Genomic DNA, 16314 nt, shown 5'->3' with positions numbered 1-16314 from the left:
ATTTTGACCTGCTTTAATATGGATGTAGATATCTATCTATACACAGAGGTAGTGAAACAAGTTTTCTGGTCTTTATATAATGTATTCTGTTGTTGGCTAAAGCGTGGAAAACAGATGTTCAGAATGATTTTTTTGTTAGCTCTTGTGGCTGTTTTCACTAGACCGGTGTACACTGCTCCCTTCTGAACACTTAAAGTTGTCTTTCCTGGAAAAAGTGTTTGCACTAACAGATGATGGAAAACAAAGCTGTCTGCTGTATTATTATTATTATATCTATTTTATATATATATATATATATAATATACCTCACCTTTTCCCCCAGTTCCCCTCCATTCTATTCAAAGGCACATCAGACTGTTCCTGGTATTTTAAAAGAAATCGCTCATAAGTGAAGCGTCCACTGATGTAGATGAATATTTAAAGCTCGGCTGAGCGGCACATGGGCTGTTTCCTATAACTGTGAGCACACAGTTTGGTTACAGCCAGGCATAGCATTAGGCTGATAACATCATCAGCTACACAAAATGGTAATGCAGTCCAAATATTTGTGCTGCCAGTGTATATTCTGATCACATGTGCTCACTGTAATTAATTTTTTCTTGGTAAAGTGTGTTTTGTTTTGTTTTTTTTTTCTTTTTTTTCACCTTTATCAGAGCAAATTCTTGTGTTTCATCTGTCAAGCAGAGCTGCTGTTCTGTTTGAAGTTGTGAGTGAAGTTTTTGAATGCTTGTGATGAATGAGCTGGGAAAAAAATACTTTGGCTCTTTGATGCCATGGGTAGTTTGCAGGCTAACATATTTGTTCAGTTTGGAAATGTGATGAGCGGTATCAGAGACCATACTTGCATCCTTTTCATGCTAATTCAAGCGACGCAATTTTCAAATCATATTGTAAGAGTTTAACATCTCTGTTAGAGCTGAAGTGATACATAGTTAGCATTTATTTCTTCAGAAAACTGAGACCAAGCAATGCCCAGGTTGTGAGCTTTTTTTTCTCTTTTCTCCTCTCTTAGAACAAAATTGAATTATAATCCTCCAAAGGATGATGGCTCAACGTACAAGATTGAACTTGAAGGGATATCTGTTGATATCATGAAAGAGATACTAGATTACATCTTCAGTGGGCAGGTATGGTATTAAAAAATAAAACCTGGACGGAAATGGAATTATTTGGCAAAGGAACCTGGGTTTTAACAGTGCTATCCTGGAAGATAAACTTACCAAGCTTTACGTTAAAACTTCCACGAAGGGGCGTACCATGCTGGGGCTGTGCACATGAAGTAGAGGCAATAGGGTCTGCAGAAGTTGTCGCAGCTCTTCTCGTGCCATGGGGGAAGACTCTAAAAGAGTCATATCAAATGCTTACATTAAAATTCCTGGCTACCTTCGGTAACCTGCTTCAAACACTCAGTCCTTTACAGCTGTAAAAGGGAACTGAATTGATAGCAATAGAGATTGAGGCTCCATCGCTGAACATAACAGTGCATCAGGCATCCTCTCTTTCTCACCCTCACGCCCACCTCTCCAGCCCCTGGATGCTGACAGCACACCCCTTCAGATCTTTGTGCCAGTGGCCTTAGCAGGAATTAAAGTTGGTGTGTCCAGTTTATTTGGAACCAGTTGGAGTTTGCTGAATGACTTTTAACTTTCAGCAGAAAAAGAAAAGGCAGATGTGGCTTGAAATTCTCTTCTGGACATGTATTTTAAAAAAAAAAATTATTAATTGCAGCGAAATTCATTTTAGGTTCTCGGATTAGATGAGCAATTTCATGGTTACTTCAGGCACAAAATTCTGCTTGACACCTTCTGTCAAGCAAATGCTTTTCCATCCATGCGTTAATTTATAAACGGGTAGTAGTCACATCAGTTTCTCATTGTTTTTACACTGGCATTAATACCCCATTTTTCAGCCACTGAGAATGAGTGTAATGAGTGCGGACATGTCATGAAACAAATGAGTGATAGTAGCTATAACTTCTAAATTAATTCTTGCAGATCAGGCTAAATGAAGAAACTATCCAAGATGTGGTACAGGCAGCTGATCTCCTGCTGCTTACAGACTTAAAAACTCTCTGCTGTGAGTTTTTAGAAGGTTGCATAGCTGCTGAGAACTGTATCGGTATTCGGGACTTTGCACTGCACTATTGTTTGCATCATGTTCACTACCTTGCCTCAGAGTATCTGGAAACTCACTTTCGAGATGTCAGCAGCACAGAGGAATTCTTGGAACTGACTCCTCAAAAACTGAAAGAAGTGCTGTCCATGGAAAAGCTCAATGTTGGAAACGAAAGATACGTCTTTGAAGCGGTGATTAGGTGGATTTCTCATGATTCAGAATCAAGAAAGGTCAGGCCGTCCAAATATTTATATTTTGAGTGGGACCCAAATTGGTGGGTGTGTGTTCTAATTGGTGGGAACTTAAAATAGATATATAGATTCCTTTCAGGGCTAAGCTTGCACTTACGCAATTAGTAGAATTTTGCCTGAAATGCAGACAGCGGGATTGCAGTAAAAGGCTGAAAGCTGTGTTGATGGTATATCATCTGCTGTCTTTATTATTTGATAGGCATTGAAGAAAAAAAAGTACCTTTTTGGCATGTGATATAATCTTGTTTTTGTAGAGGGAAAGCAAGTAGCACATTTGTAACGAAACTTTGAAGACTTGATGCATTTGCTTAATACCATTGTGTTGTAGGTTTTGTTATTACTTCCAAATATCAAAAATACTCTTTGACATTTTTGATAAATATAGAAGCATCTGTATGTACGAGTGCCTTAGCGCTGTTTTGTAAACTTGGGGGATTTTCTGGCATATATCTCTTTCTATAGGTTCACATGAAGGATGTCATGTCAGCAGTGTGGGTTTCGGGCTTAGATTCTGCATATTTACGTGAGCAGATGATGAGCGAACCACTGGTACGGGAGATTGTCAAAGAATGCAACAATATTCCCCTCACGCCACCCCAGCAGGGAGAGGCAATGCTGGCCTCCTTCAAGCCCCGGGGTTACTCAGAGTGTATAGTGACTGTTGGTGGAGAAGAGCGAGTGTAAGTATGAAGTGGCATGGCAGGTCGTCACAGTTAGTAAAATACAAGCGCCTAGCATTCGCAGCATGTCTGAAAACACAGTGTGGAGAGAATATGTGCACCTAGTGTGCTTCTCCTCTATCATTTGAGTTGTTTCTAAGTTGGTCAGACGCGCCTAAACTACCTTTGTGAATGATTCAGCAATAAATAGTTATTTCGTGATAATTTTCTGACATTCAACATGTAGTAGACACATAGTGTTTGCTGTTTTTTCTTTAAACTGAATAGACTTTACTCAAAATAAGAACATAATGTTGGAGAAATGCTTTTCTAATAATCTGAAAAGCGTTTACAATAAATCTTAAAAATAACGAACGTGTGCTTTCACTGTTCTGTTGACAATAGCCATGGTTCCAAAACCAAGTCATCATTGGTGCATCTGAGATGCCGGGTGAAAATTCCTGTTCCACACAATAATGCCTTTCTTTTGAGTACCCCTTGCAGTAGAGGGGAGAGGTTTGTCCTGTTTAAATAGGTTTAGCATTTAGATGTTTGCTCTTTATAGAAGTGTAATAAAATACTCAAATAACACTTTGCACGTCAGTGCTTGGATTGCTTTACTCAGACATTACTAATACTCTCTATCAGTTCTTTTTAGTTTGTTCAAAGTTCCTTCATGACAAATGTTCCAGGCAGATACAGTATGAATGGAGTGTGTCTGCTTTTCATGTCTCCAGTCTGTACAAAAATAAATTTACATGTATTTGATTTGGGGGTCTTCTCCTCACCAGGGAAATGCCATGCTTTATGAATATACATTAAATCGTGAACAAGCAAGCTTTGGACACAAGTCGTTAACAGTGAACTCGTAAAACTCTGTCTTGTCTTTCTGTTTTTGTTTGTTCCCTCCCCACCCTGTGTTCAGATCACGGAAACCAACCTCAGTGATGCGGTGTATGTGTCCTCTTTATGATCCCAATAGACAGCTCTGGATTGAACTTGCTCCTATGAGTATTCCAAGGATCAATCATGGAGTATTGTCAGCAGGTAAAGGGGAACTTTGTATTTGTAAAGTTAATATTATGAAAACTTACCAGTGCCTCAAAATCTGAGATATGGTTTATAATAATATATTTTTTTTCCTTAAAGATTGACTGCACTGGGGTTATTTCATGCTTCCCCTTTGTCTGCCCAAAACATTACTTTATTCTGTGAAAATCCCTGTCATCTGAGTGTCTTAAAATCACTATTCCTGCAACATTTTGTGGGAATCTGCTGCATCTGTCTCTCCAGGAGTATTTCATGTTTTAAGTAAATTCCTAGCTGCTGCATCACTGAATATGTTGAAGAGTATCTGCAGGGGTAGACTTGAGTCCAGATATAAGTATGTGCTTTACCTTCTCCAGTCCAGAGTGTGACCTGTGACTGGTCTGAATCTCTTAGCGAACTCCAGGATACAGCTCGCCAGTCATGTTGTCTTTCTCGGGGTACAGGTGCGAGTCCTGTTTTTAAAATCATGTTACATTTTGTTTTACAGAAGGATTTTTATTTGTGCTGGGTGGTCAGGACGAAAACAAGGGAACGCTAAGTTCTGGAGAGAAATATGATCCAGATACCAATTCTTGGAGTTCCTTACCACCAATGAATGAGGCAAGATCACTTTCTAACTGTTGGGATTTGATTTTCTACTTTGGCAAAACGTTCCTTTTGTTCTGGAAAATTTTATTCTGAATCTCCAGTCACCTGCATCTCACACATTCAAAATCGTGCTACCGACTGTCTTTTTAAATCCTCCTGTTATCCTTGTGCTCTGGTAATGGCTTCTGAATCTGGAAAAACAAAACTGTTAGTGAAGAGCTAGCTGTAAAGCTGAACTACAAAATTTCAGCAATTCCACATGGAATCAGTCATGTAATATAATTAATATTCTCCATATACTGGCCTTATAAAAATATGCCTACGTTTCCTTTGTGTTGTACGCAAGGAAACTTATATGGACAAAGGGGTTGGGCTGTGCAGAGAAGATGGACAGAGGACTGGCCAACATACAGAATGTGACTTGCAGAGACATTTATATATTTGTTTGGTTTGAGTTAATGTTTCCTTCTTCATATTTGCATTCCATCAAAAAGTAACAGTTTATTATTTGTAAACACACATCCTTAATACACCTGTGTTTTTGTTGTCTTATATCAGCATAGGGTGTTTATTAAGAAATTGTTGTTTGCCACAGGATTAAAGTCCCTGGTTGGCAAAGGCCTGTAGTTTTGGCCATGTTTGTAGTTACGATGCATTAAGTTTCCTGCTTACTGTGAGTAAGACTGAGGGTAGCTGTGCTCCTACGTACAAAATAGTACTGCGCTTTCACAGATAAAGAGCCCAAGTTTTGCTCCTGTAGAGACCTGAAAGCAACAGCTTTATCGTAGAGACCACTACTATGCAAACTGAAATACGGCCAAGCTCTCTCTCTTCACAGAAATAGATTGCTGTGTGGTCTCTTTGGCTTTTGTTGCTCTGTCTTTTTTTAATACCCTTTGTTTTGTTTAGTTGAATAAATAAAGAAGCTTATTCTGGAGTTTAGAACTTCACCATTTAAAAACTAAAACAAAACCCAGGCATAATACCAATATCACTTTGCAGACAGATATGCTGAAAAAAAGATTGTCTTGATTTATTCACAATGGCAGTTATGATTTACAATGTTGACTTTACTGATTTTCCTTAGGCACGACATAATTTTGGTGTGGTAGAGATTGATGGAATTCTGTATATTCTGGGAGGTGAGGATGGTGAAAGGGAGCTAATCTCTATGGAGAGCTATGATATTTATAGCCGGACCTGGACTAAGCAGCCAGACTTGACCATGGTTAGAAAGGTAAGAAATACATCGTATGTTATCGCATTGCTTACTGTTAAATAGTTAATGCCAACATAAAGTTATATATATTTCAACCTTTTGCTTCAAGTAGAAGCTATAACAAATACTGTCAGAATGAAATGAGGGAGACCATCTTCTTTATTTATACCAAAACAAAACTGTGGCTGAGAAATTTTATGCGTGGCATTGACATGTGGTACAGGCAACCCAAATATATACGTGCGTGTATGTGTATATAGTTTTGAGCTTTCGATACTGTGCATTTGTGTGTAATTTTAGATGTACTACTTCTTTTTTTCCACAAGATTGGCTGCTATGCAGCTATGAAGAAGAAAATCTATGCAATGGGCGGAGGCTCCTATGGAAAACTCTTTGAATCTGTTGAGTGTTACGACCCTCGGACTCAGCAGTGGACAGCAATCTGTCCTCTGAAAGAGAGAAGGTGAGTGAAAATGGAAGGGAGGAACTAGATTGCTGTATACAACCTTTTTTAATCCTCTGATGAGAGGAAGTTGTCCTTTCTCTGATGAATCTCTGAAGATGGCTGCCAGAGGCCCTATGAATTTCACCATGTCTTTCTGAATCATGGTGACCTATATATAGTTAACATGTGGCTGAGTAAAGATAAGCATCCAAGCAATAAATATGAGTTTTGTAGAAATACACTCCTGATGTTACAATTAATACTACCCTGATGCAAAATGAAAACCAGAAATTGTAGTTCAACTGGAACTTCAGTTTTTGACCAGAGATAAGTACTTTGCTGTTTTGTTCTTTTACATGGTCTGAACTAAGTGCTTATGAATCGTATTCACGACTCATCTAATCTTGTTGAACATAGAAGGGGGAGTGTGTTTATATAAATAAAAAAAATGAGAAAAAAAATTGAGAAAGTTCAGAAGGATATATGAAATTATTTTGATATGTTGCTTTTTTTTTTTTTTTTCCTTATTTGAATTCTCAGATTTGGGGCAGTGGCCTGTGGAGTTGCCTCTGAGCTTTATGTATTTGGCGGAGTCAGGAGTCGTGATGACAGTCAAGCCAGTGAGATGGTGACGTGCAAATCCGAATTTTATCATGATGAGTTTAAAAGGTAACTAGGTACAGCTATATACATCAAAAACACATACCTTACACACTCACCTGTCTGTTTCCCCCCTCCCTTGCTCCAGCACTTCAAAGCATATTAGATCTTTGCCACGCATCTCTGTTACTCATTTTACCTTTTACAATCCAGTGTGGCTGTTACCAAAGGTCCATCTGCTTCGGTGGCTTGTCCCTCTAAGATACCAAGCCTGAAGCCCTGGGCCTGTGCCCTGACCAGGAGCGGCACCTTGACCATACCGGTGCTCTGCCTGGTTCTTCCCCTGCACCCTGCAGTTTCCCCAAGTGCCAGGTACTGCTGCCCCCTCACCCCATACCCCTGCCCTAGGCTCCTCCTGAGTGCTCCTGGAGGAGTTGTGTGTACAGAGTTACTTCTCCATGAGCCAGGACTGTCTCCAGGGATTTGCAGCTTAGGGAATTCCTAAGCTAGAAATAAGAAATTCCATGCATTGTTGTTCCAAGCATTTATAGCTGGTTGCTTTTTGAATCCATGTAGGCTTTTGCCATGGAAAGATGCTATGGATGCTATGCATTCCACAGCCACCTCAGCATTCCATACACACATGGTACATGGCTAATCTCCTTTTATTTGTTTTGAATCTGCTTCTGATGACTTCATTTGTTATCTTTTGGCTCTGGTATTGGAATCCACCTTATTACACCTGGTAACTATTCAACTTGTTATGTTAGGCAGAATTTTGTGTATGGTCACCTTACTCTCCAGTCATAACTGACAAGCTTTGGTTCCTCCAGTGTTCTTTTTCTTGCGTATAACTGTAAACTGGATTATTCCCTTTTTTTATAAACTAAATTGGAAAAAAAAAAAAAAGACTTCATGGTCAGATGTTTCAAGGCTTGTTGACAGTGGAGGAGATTAATACGTCTGTATTACAAGTCAAGACTGATTTATGACTGTGACCTGTATAAAAGCACACAAAAATAGAGCAGTAGACCTAAGTTCATTATATAATTTTCTTGCAAGATGTAGATATAAAGAGACTTTAATTTCTGTATGAAGAGGTCTTCTGTGTTGTTCAAAGTGACATCTAAACTAGCTATAATCAAATGAAGCTGGAGAAAAAACATTCTTTAAAGTGGTTATAGGAAGCAGGTGGGTAGGAAGGGCTATTGCTGCTGCTGCTGCTGCTCTCTAGCATTTTCTGACCCTATGGGGATGTGGGGAAATGCTAAAAGCTGATTAACTTTTTGGCAAGGGGCCTTTGAAGGGGAAAGAATTCTGGAAAGAAGTTGTCCCTGATCTCCTGCTTGCTATTTTTAGTTGATTCGCCTGAAATATTTCCAGGCTGATTCTGTTCTTCAAAAGGTGCTATGTAATAGCTGATGATGCCTCACCAGGAACTGTAAACCTGTTTCACTGGTGCATTCAGATTGAGCTTTCATAAAGTGGAGTTTGAAAAACCCTGGGGGTTCCAGCCTGGGTGCTCCAGGTGAGTCTTTGGTGCCACCTGCTGACTGCAGCACAGGCACCTGCCCGGCAGTATTTCCAACGCCTGTATTTGTGTCTTTGCTTGGTGGCATCCCAGAGGTGTTACAGGATTCAAGTGAAGTTATAATAAAAATCCAGTCGCTTCAGCTCTTGTTCTAGCACCCGGTGCGTTGGGTGAGTGGCGCAAGGGCTGTGCTGGCGCAGGGGAAGGTGAAGCAGCAGCAGTCACCTCAGTCTCCGGTTGCTAGAGGAGGCGTGTGTTGAGGGCTGCCGAGATCTTTATACCTTGCCTTTCTGCTCTGCTGCTGCACAGAATTTGAGCTTAGAAATTTAACTCAGCATAAACTTGCGCTTGCACTGCAGGCAGTGCATAGGTTGTGTGTTTTCCTCTGGAAACGGCGGGCCAGCGAAGGCTGGGACGATGGCCACTGCTGCTTCTGCGGCAAGTGCTGCTGGCTGGGGTTTGTGCTCTGTGGTTTTGGAAGGCGCCTGGTTCCAGCCCCGGGAGGCAGGAGGGATGTTGCTGGCCAGAAGAGGGTGCAATGTCACTGCATATGTCCTGGCACTCCAGCTCCTGGGGTCTAACAGTTACCCCAAATTTTGGTACCCTTGGAGCGCTGTGCGGGACAGACGCCTTTCAGGGTGGCTGTGGCAGTGACTGAGACCTCAACAGTTGTTCCTGTGGAGGGAACAGAGAAAATAGCCATAAAGGGACTTCTCTTCAAAATGTAGTTTAGCAAGTATTTCTGCCTGCCAAATACTGAGACAAAATACTTTGTCTGGTACTCTTCTTTGAAGTACGATTGAATCTGGGAAATTATCATAATTTCATTATAATAGCGTTTCACAAATATCAAATGAATACCAAATGAAGGCAAGTTGACTCTCTGGAAAACATGAGGGTATTATTTCCTGGGCTGATTCAGAAATAGCAGAAAACAAATCTAAATCAGTTTGAGTGAAGGATGAAAGCTTAAATAATATGCTTCTCTTAAGTCTGTGAAAACCTTATGCTAAATACTGATGTGTGTGTTTGATTAGTTAAGCAATTCCACTTGCACTGGGTATCATGTGCTCTCCTGTGCATCGTTGTTCAAGAGTAAAGCATAAGTGATGCTATAGATTTTACCATAGGTGGACAGTATCTCTCTCAGTTCCTTAGTGCATAGTTAATGTGATACAAAGACTGATTCTTCATCTTTAACATCATGCAGTTGCTACAAGGTGATTAATTTATATTTGAAAAGTGCATTTATTTCCTCAGCAATAGTTTCTGAAACAAATACAGGTGGTTAGTCCTGTCTAGTCCAAGAGCTTTAGAAAGTCATCGTGAAGGATATAGGCACCTTCAGACTCCACAGTGTGTATTCTTTTTGTAGTGACAGTGAAGGGATAACACTGGAACTGTCAAAGCTGAAATATCCCATTGATTGTGTGTGTGTATATTATTGACAGAAGCCCAAAAATGCTGGGTTGAGAGAGATTTGTGGAAAGGAGGAATATGTTTGCAAGGTCATTTAGCAGCAGTGGGTCAAAAGCCCAGTGTATAAACTCTAGCAGACTCAAACCAAAATCTGTAGTGTTTTTTAAATAGTTACATATTGGTATTGCATAGTTCATAATGAGGTACAGACTTTTCCAGCTGTAAAATTTTAAGTAAGTGCAGAACTCCATCGTGTTCGCTTTCCTTTTGAGTGGAAAGAATTTTTTGAACTGAGTTCAGCCATCAGATACTGTTGGTTTAGTGATGTGCAGCAATGCGCACGTGCGTCATCTGTGTCTTTTTTCATATGTGCCTCAGTTCTCATTGCCTGAGAATACAGGATCTAGATCATCCTCGGCATCCAGAGTCCGTGAGGATCCGAGTTACGGGTTTTACTTAGTGTATATGTCTAAGTATGTACTTACATCAGTGTATAAACATATTAATTCATATAAACCGACATAATTCTGGCTAGAATTGGACTAAAGGACTGAAGCTTAACTTGTTTAATATTGCTTACTTTGACAGTAACTTACTCCAGAATAACTTACAGTGCACAGTCTTTCAAAATTGTTATTCTTAACCATGACGCAGACTTTTCTAAGGACTAGGGATATGTTGAGATCTTCACACTAGCAAAAAAGTAAACATTGAGACTCCTGTTAAGCAATACTGTATAAACAAGTAATAAAATAAATGAAGTGAGACGGAGTACTAGCATACACATGAAATGTGGACAGGATAATGTAGAAAATAATTCTCATATTTGAAGTACTTCTATAACTGAGATTTTTCAATTAATAAGTGTTTTGTCAGCCTGTCTTCAGAGTCATGTGCATGAGTGAATTTAAGTGAACCAAGGACAGAAAATGCGTACATCAGACTGCAGGTTTTTTCAGGATGTAGAGTTTTTTCAAAAGCTATAGATTGAGCTTTGTGTGCATTGTATCCTGGTTTTCAGAAAATCAATCAAGCTAAAAATAAATTTAAAAAATGTGAAAGTGGGAGATGGAGATGTAAGGGTATCCTTCACTCAATGATCCAGTGTTGGTCTCCTCCATAAAAAGCAGGAAATGTTAACTACGTATTAAAGACCTTGATGGGTCAGTCTTTCCTTCTAGCAGAGTTCGTAATTCCTAATATGCCTTTCCGCATCATGTAGGCGTGTGGTGAATTGGATGATGTCTCTATACACTGGGTTTTTTTTCTTTTCAGTGTGGATATTTGGAAATATTTAATAGAGCACAAATTGGCTTTAGGATTCTCTTGCAAGAGCTGCTGATGGAGCTCTGTCCTTGAGTATGGCCGCTGCTGCCTTCCAGGGGTGGTCTGGAAGTGGGGCAGGCTTTCTTCCTTCTTGTCACCAGCTCCTGGTTCAAAAGCAGTACCAAAATGCGCAGGTATGGAGGGGGATAAAAGTGAGAGGTACTTGTTCAGAAACAATACTTGGTAAAAACGCCTTAAAAATACTCTCTTTGCTGCTGGAACATTGTAAAAATAAGGAAATGCTTTCAGCAGTATGTAAGTGGTAAACTAAATCTTGTAAGATAGTATGTGTAATTAGGAAGATTCTCCCATTTGGTGTGCAGGAATTTCATTAAAAGAGAGTGCTTATGCAAATGTAATGAGCAAACTAACCGGCTGACTGATAGCGCTGTCAGATGAGAGGAGCACGGAGAAGATGTACATTCATTTGTAGGCTTCCTTTCCCAGCTGGTGAGAGCTTGAGGTGATATGTCTGGAGCATGTTGGTTCTGTATCACATCTCTATTTACTTCCCACTTGGAAATAAAACAGTTACCATCCTGCTTATTAATTACAGTGGTGTGGATGGATTTTTTTTTTTAAGACTGAAAAAAATCAGGATTCCTTCCCTTTTTTTGACTTGAGAGGAAGCATATTTCAGTTTCAGAGCAGTCATTTCTGTCTGTGGGTACAGAGGTACATGCTTCTCCCCTGCTACTCCCAGATTCGGTTTGAGTAGAGCCGTCCCAAGGAAGTACACGAGAGTTGTGTTCCAAGGAGTGTTTTCAAATTCCTGAAGATTGTGAATTTTTTTGTCGTGGTGTTTTTTCCATACTGTTCAAACAGCAGGCACAACCCACATTAAGCTGGAGCTTACTCAAATTCTGATGAAATGTGACCCCTTGCCCTTCCTGTCTTTGTTCCTTCCTAGTTTTAACTGCTAAAGCTGCTGTAAGCGTTCCTGAAAAGTTCTGCCTGTTTTTCAAAGTAGATGTGTTGAGAAAGGGCGAGAAGAAATTTTCACAAGCAACTACAGATACTTTAATATTGTCCTTTCCTGAGCACAGTAGGAAAATGCTTCAGCTTCACACTGTTGTGCTTTTTTTTATTTAAACTCCAAAACCTTGAGTATTTAGTGCAGACAAACGCCCGAAGTTCACATATTTTTCCAAGCCTAAACTTGATCAGTAGCTAGACTACACCTATCCAATTTTGTTGTTTTCCCTACTTTAATATGGTCCCGTATATACTGTTTTTTTTTAAAAAAAGATTGCAGTCTTCATCCCGCAGTTCTCTGCCACTTACTCGGTTTTCGTAATTCTAGGTAACCTGGTGCTAAAAAGCAGTGAAAATACTGACTGTGTCCTCTTCCCACAGTAAGGAAAGGAAGCTAATGAAATATGGTGAGAGGTGGCTTGCTCTGTAACAGAGTTCCTGTGTAAAGGACTTCTCCTTTTCTCAGTTCATCTGTCGTCCTCTGTGACAACTACAAACCATTCCCTTGCTTTCCACAGAATCTTAATCCTTCAGCTTATAGCACAGACAGCTCATGCTTTCATTTGGGCTTTAAAAATTGATCTCTCCAAGATAATTGATGTGTAGCAACCTCTCCTTCAGCGTAGGAGAGAAGCTTACTTCTGAATAGTGAGTTAAAATAATCTAGAATTTTCAAAGGTCAGCTGTATCCGTGAGGATATTTCCTAACTTTTTCCCTCAAATTAACCCGGTATGGCCATGAAAATATATGGGATGCTTTTGAAAGTTTTTCAAACTTAACTGTTCTCTATAAATTAGTTAATAAAAGATGTAGGAGCAGCCACCTAATGTAACATTGATTTGTATGTTTTCAGGGTCTATCAATAGTAACTGTGACAGCATCTGCAAAAGTGCAGCAGCATTTTGTAGAAATTTGTTTCAGAACCATAGAGAAGATGCTGACAGCTCTAGATAACTGGGACATCTTTACAAAAGCCAGTGTCCCACATGGGTGATAAGTACCTACTTACTGGGTTTCCAAAGGCTGCAACTTGGAAAACTGCTTTTCACTTGGTAGAAAGATCAGGCTGATGTAGCATTGAAATGAAAATATGCTTAAAGTCAACATAGGGGACTTGTGAGATTACAGTAGGAGGTAGAAGGGGATTGAAAAGAGCCTGATACATGATTAGGAAGGTTGTTTCAATTCCAGGTAATGGACATTTCTTTTTTTTTTTTTTTTCCCCAAAATCCCTTACCATTTTGATTTCTGGTCTTCTGTCCCATGTTTAAAGTTAAGCATTGCCAAGCGCTGCATTCTTTTTACTGAAGTGAGCATTTCTTGTCGCTGATAAAATGCAATTAAAGAAGTTCGGGAATTATATGGGGGAAGGCACTGCTTAATATTGATATAGCAATTTGTTATTTCCCCTACCATGGACTATTAAGACGTAAATGCTTTTATGACTCTTCTGATTTTAAGACAAAGCTGCCTAAAATTTTCTCTGTAGGGAAAATTGACTGGCATAGCTGTTGTAGAAGAGGCTGTCTTATATACCTGCGCTCTTCCAGAGGGTCACCCTGGGTGGGTGCAAGAAGAATTTATTCCAGATATATTACACAGATGAGTGGAGCAACTCGGAAATAAAGTAACTTCAGAGTAAAGTATCCTGACCTTCCAAACAGCAGTACCTATTGCTCTTCCTGGCTAGAAAGAGCCACGACTGTGCTGAACTGGACGATGTTCCCAGCTGTTTTTACATAACAAATTAACTTGTGCACTCTGCTTTTGATTCAAACACAGCAGCTGCAAAAAGAACTTGGAATTCTTTTAATGTACTCAATAAAAATTCCATACCATTTTTTTATTATTATTTTTACAGGTGGATTTATTTAAATGACCAGAACCTATGTATCCCAACTAGTTCTTCCTTCGTGTACGGAGCTGTGCCCATTGGAGCCAGCATATATGTGATTGGAGATCTCGATACAGGTCAGAATTAGAACTAATAACTGCCTGTCACTTGTCTTCTTCCAGTCTTTCACATACATGGCACTAATGAGACGGATTTTTTTTTTAATTTTTTTTTTTTTCAAATAAAAGGCTGGGACTCTGTTCTGTTAAGTTACTGTTGTCTTCAGGGGAATTATACTGGACATACAGAAATGTACGAGTTGGTTTTGTACATCGGAGCTCTTCATAAACAAATTCAACACTATAATCATTTGGTTAATTAGCAGTTTTATGATCAGAAAAGATCAAGACTAAGAGTATGTTACTGCATTTGTCTAAATATAAGAAAAAACCATTAGTGCCTGAGGTTGTTTCTCCCATCTTTGCAGCAGTAAACAGGTGGTTCTGCGTTCTGGGGGTTCTGCATCATCCAGTGGTTCATATGGATGTGGCAGTGGCTCTTGGCTCTAAATCTCAACTGAATAAACGTGTCCTAACAAACATATTCAGTGCTCGGCTTTCAGCATCTTGCCACATACTGTAAAAAAACATCGGGAAGACTGCATGCTTTCGTGGCCATATGTACAGGCAGGAGTGTGTAACGGGGCTTTCTGCAAAATATGGAAGAGCAAAATTCCAGATGTGGTGGCTTTAAGTAGATAAGAAATGTCACAGTAGTTTCCTTTTGACAATAATTTCAACCATACATCCAGAAATTGATTTGTGTTTCTGCATGTGTTCTTGTTCACACATTTGCATTATTAGAGGTTAAATGTGGTGATAGCTATGGTATGTTTTAAGCATTTTATATTTTTTTTTTTTTATGCATGTGTGAATTCAGGTACGAATTATGACTATGTTAGAGAATTTAAAAGAAGCACGGGCACCTGGCAGCGCACTAAACCACTATTTCCATCGGACCTTCGCCGTACTGGCTGTGCAGCCTTGCGAATCGCAAACTGCAAGCTCTTTCGACTGCAGCTTCAACAAGGATTATTCCGCATTCGCGTACCTTCTCCGTGATCCGTATGCTGACAGTGGAGGAGACTGGAAGAATTCTGCGCAGTCCACCATAATATAGCTCTATATAAAGGAAAAGCTGAGAAATTACAGCTGAAACTTACACTGTATGCTGTGCTTTGGTATGGTAACTGTTTTTGTTTTAAATGCTTAAAAAGCTTGAGTCTCAGTTCTTGTTTCGGGAACAAATAACTTAAGTATACATTAAAAAGAAGAGAGGGGGGAAAATAAAAGGGGGAAGCAAGGAAACACCTTCAGTTGTAAGCATTTGGAGTTTAAACCATGTTATTGAGGAGGTTTTGCGTGCCAGAAAAAAGTGGGAATTGGTCTTCCTTTGGCGAAGTTTACTGAAAAGCAAAAAAGATTTAAGATGCGTTCCCCTGGGGGGAACCGATAAGAATAAATGTGCTATCTTGGACTGGATAGCTCTAATACGCAGAAGCTATATGATAACCAACCTCCCTGGTATACTGCAAAGACTGTGGTCGGACCGTAATGCCGTAGGAGATGTTGGTTGTTGCACCTTTTATTTCTAGTCCTTCCTCAAAAGTTAAGGTCTGTGCCTGAAAATGGTGGAGGTGTGTACATATGGTTTTTCATTCATTTGCAATGTTTTCATTCCTACAAATATTTTTAATATATTTAAAATGGACTAATCTGAAACGGATACAGTATACTTCAGAGAAGTAAACTGTTTTTTTCTACGCTGTCATTTGAATGGCCTGGTGAACAGCTGGGTGGCTTGCATTTCTGTGTGGGCTTTGGTGGCTGTTTCCTTGAAGTAAAAAGGGAAATGACGTTTGGAATGGTTCATGATGATTGCTGCTTTTGGTAAAAGACAACAAAACTTGACAAATTAAAGAAAATAGTTTGTGTTCCTTTTTACTTCAGATCGCTTGCAAATTAAGAATAGTTTTTAAGACTGAGGATTATAGAGAGGTGCGTTTTATCTTTGTTAGGACAAAGGTGAAATATGACAAGGATATATTTGTTTTGCAGAAAAACTGATTTTTGGACTAAGAGTTAAGGAAAATTTATACAGCGACTTTAAATTGGGATCAGAAGTTGGTTTACTAATGATTTCTGTGCTAAGATACAGTCTTGTTTACTGCTATCTGACTTTGAAAGCTGGGTTTTAAGGTGTGGTTATAGTGAAGAATTTAGTATCTTGCATTTTATTTCT

At 39.4% G+C, this 16314-nt stretch overlaps 1 protein-coding gene across 1 annotated transcript in view; it reads left to right on the top strand.

Moving 5' to 3' along the window:
* The window catches only part of GAN (gigaxonin), a 28217-nt gene extending 12875 nt beyond the window's left edge, over nucleotides 1-15342 (top strand). The window contains exons 2-11 of the mRNA XM_075765928.1: nucleotides 1013-1127; nucleotides 1995-2345; nucleotides 2829-3046; nucleotides 3951-4072; nucleotides 4563-4675; nucleotides 5751-5900; nucleotides 6209-6345; nucleotides 6868-6996; nucleotides 14041-14150; nucleotides 14953-15342. Coding sequence (XP_075622043.1) covers nucleotides 1013-1127; nucleotides 1995-2345; nucleotides 2829-3046; nucleotides 3951-4072; nucleotides 4563-4675; nucleotides 5751-5900; nucleotides 6209-6345; nucleotides 6868-6996; nucleotides 14041-14150; nucleotides 14953-15134 — 1627 coding nt within the window. The 3' untranslated portion in view covers nucleotides 15135-15342. The remainder of the gene's footprint in view (nucleotides 1-1012; nucleotides 1128-1994; nucleotides 2346-2828; nucleotides 3047-3950; nucleotides 4073-4562; nucleotides 4676-5750; nucleotides 5901-6208; nucleotides 6346-6867; nucleotides 6997-14040; nucleotides 14151-14952) is intronic.
* Nucleotides 15343-16314: the final 972 nt, after the last annotated feature.

Source organism: Balearica regulorum, chromosome 13 (assembly GCF_011004875.1).
Source record: "Balearica regulorum gibbericeps isolate bBalReg1 chromosome 13, bBalReg1.pri, whole genome shotgun sequence".
Taxonomy (NCBI): domain Eukaryota; kingdom Metazoa; phylum Chordata; class Aves; order Gruiformes; family Gruidae; genus Balearica; species Balearica regulorum.
This window is presented reverse-complemented; position numbering and strand designations above follow the sequence as displayed.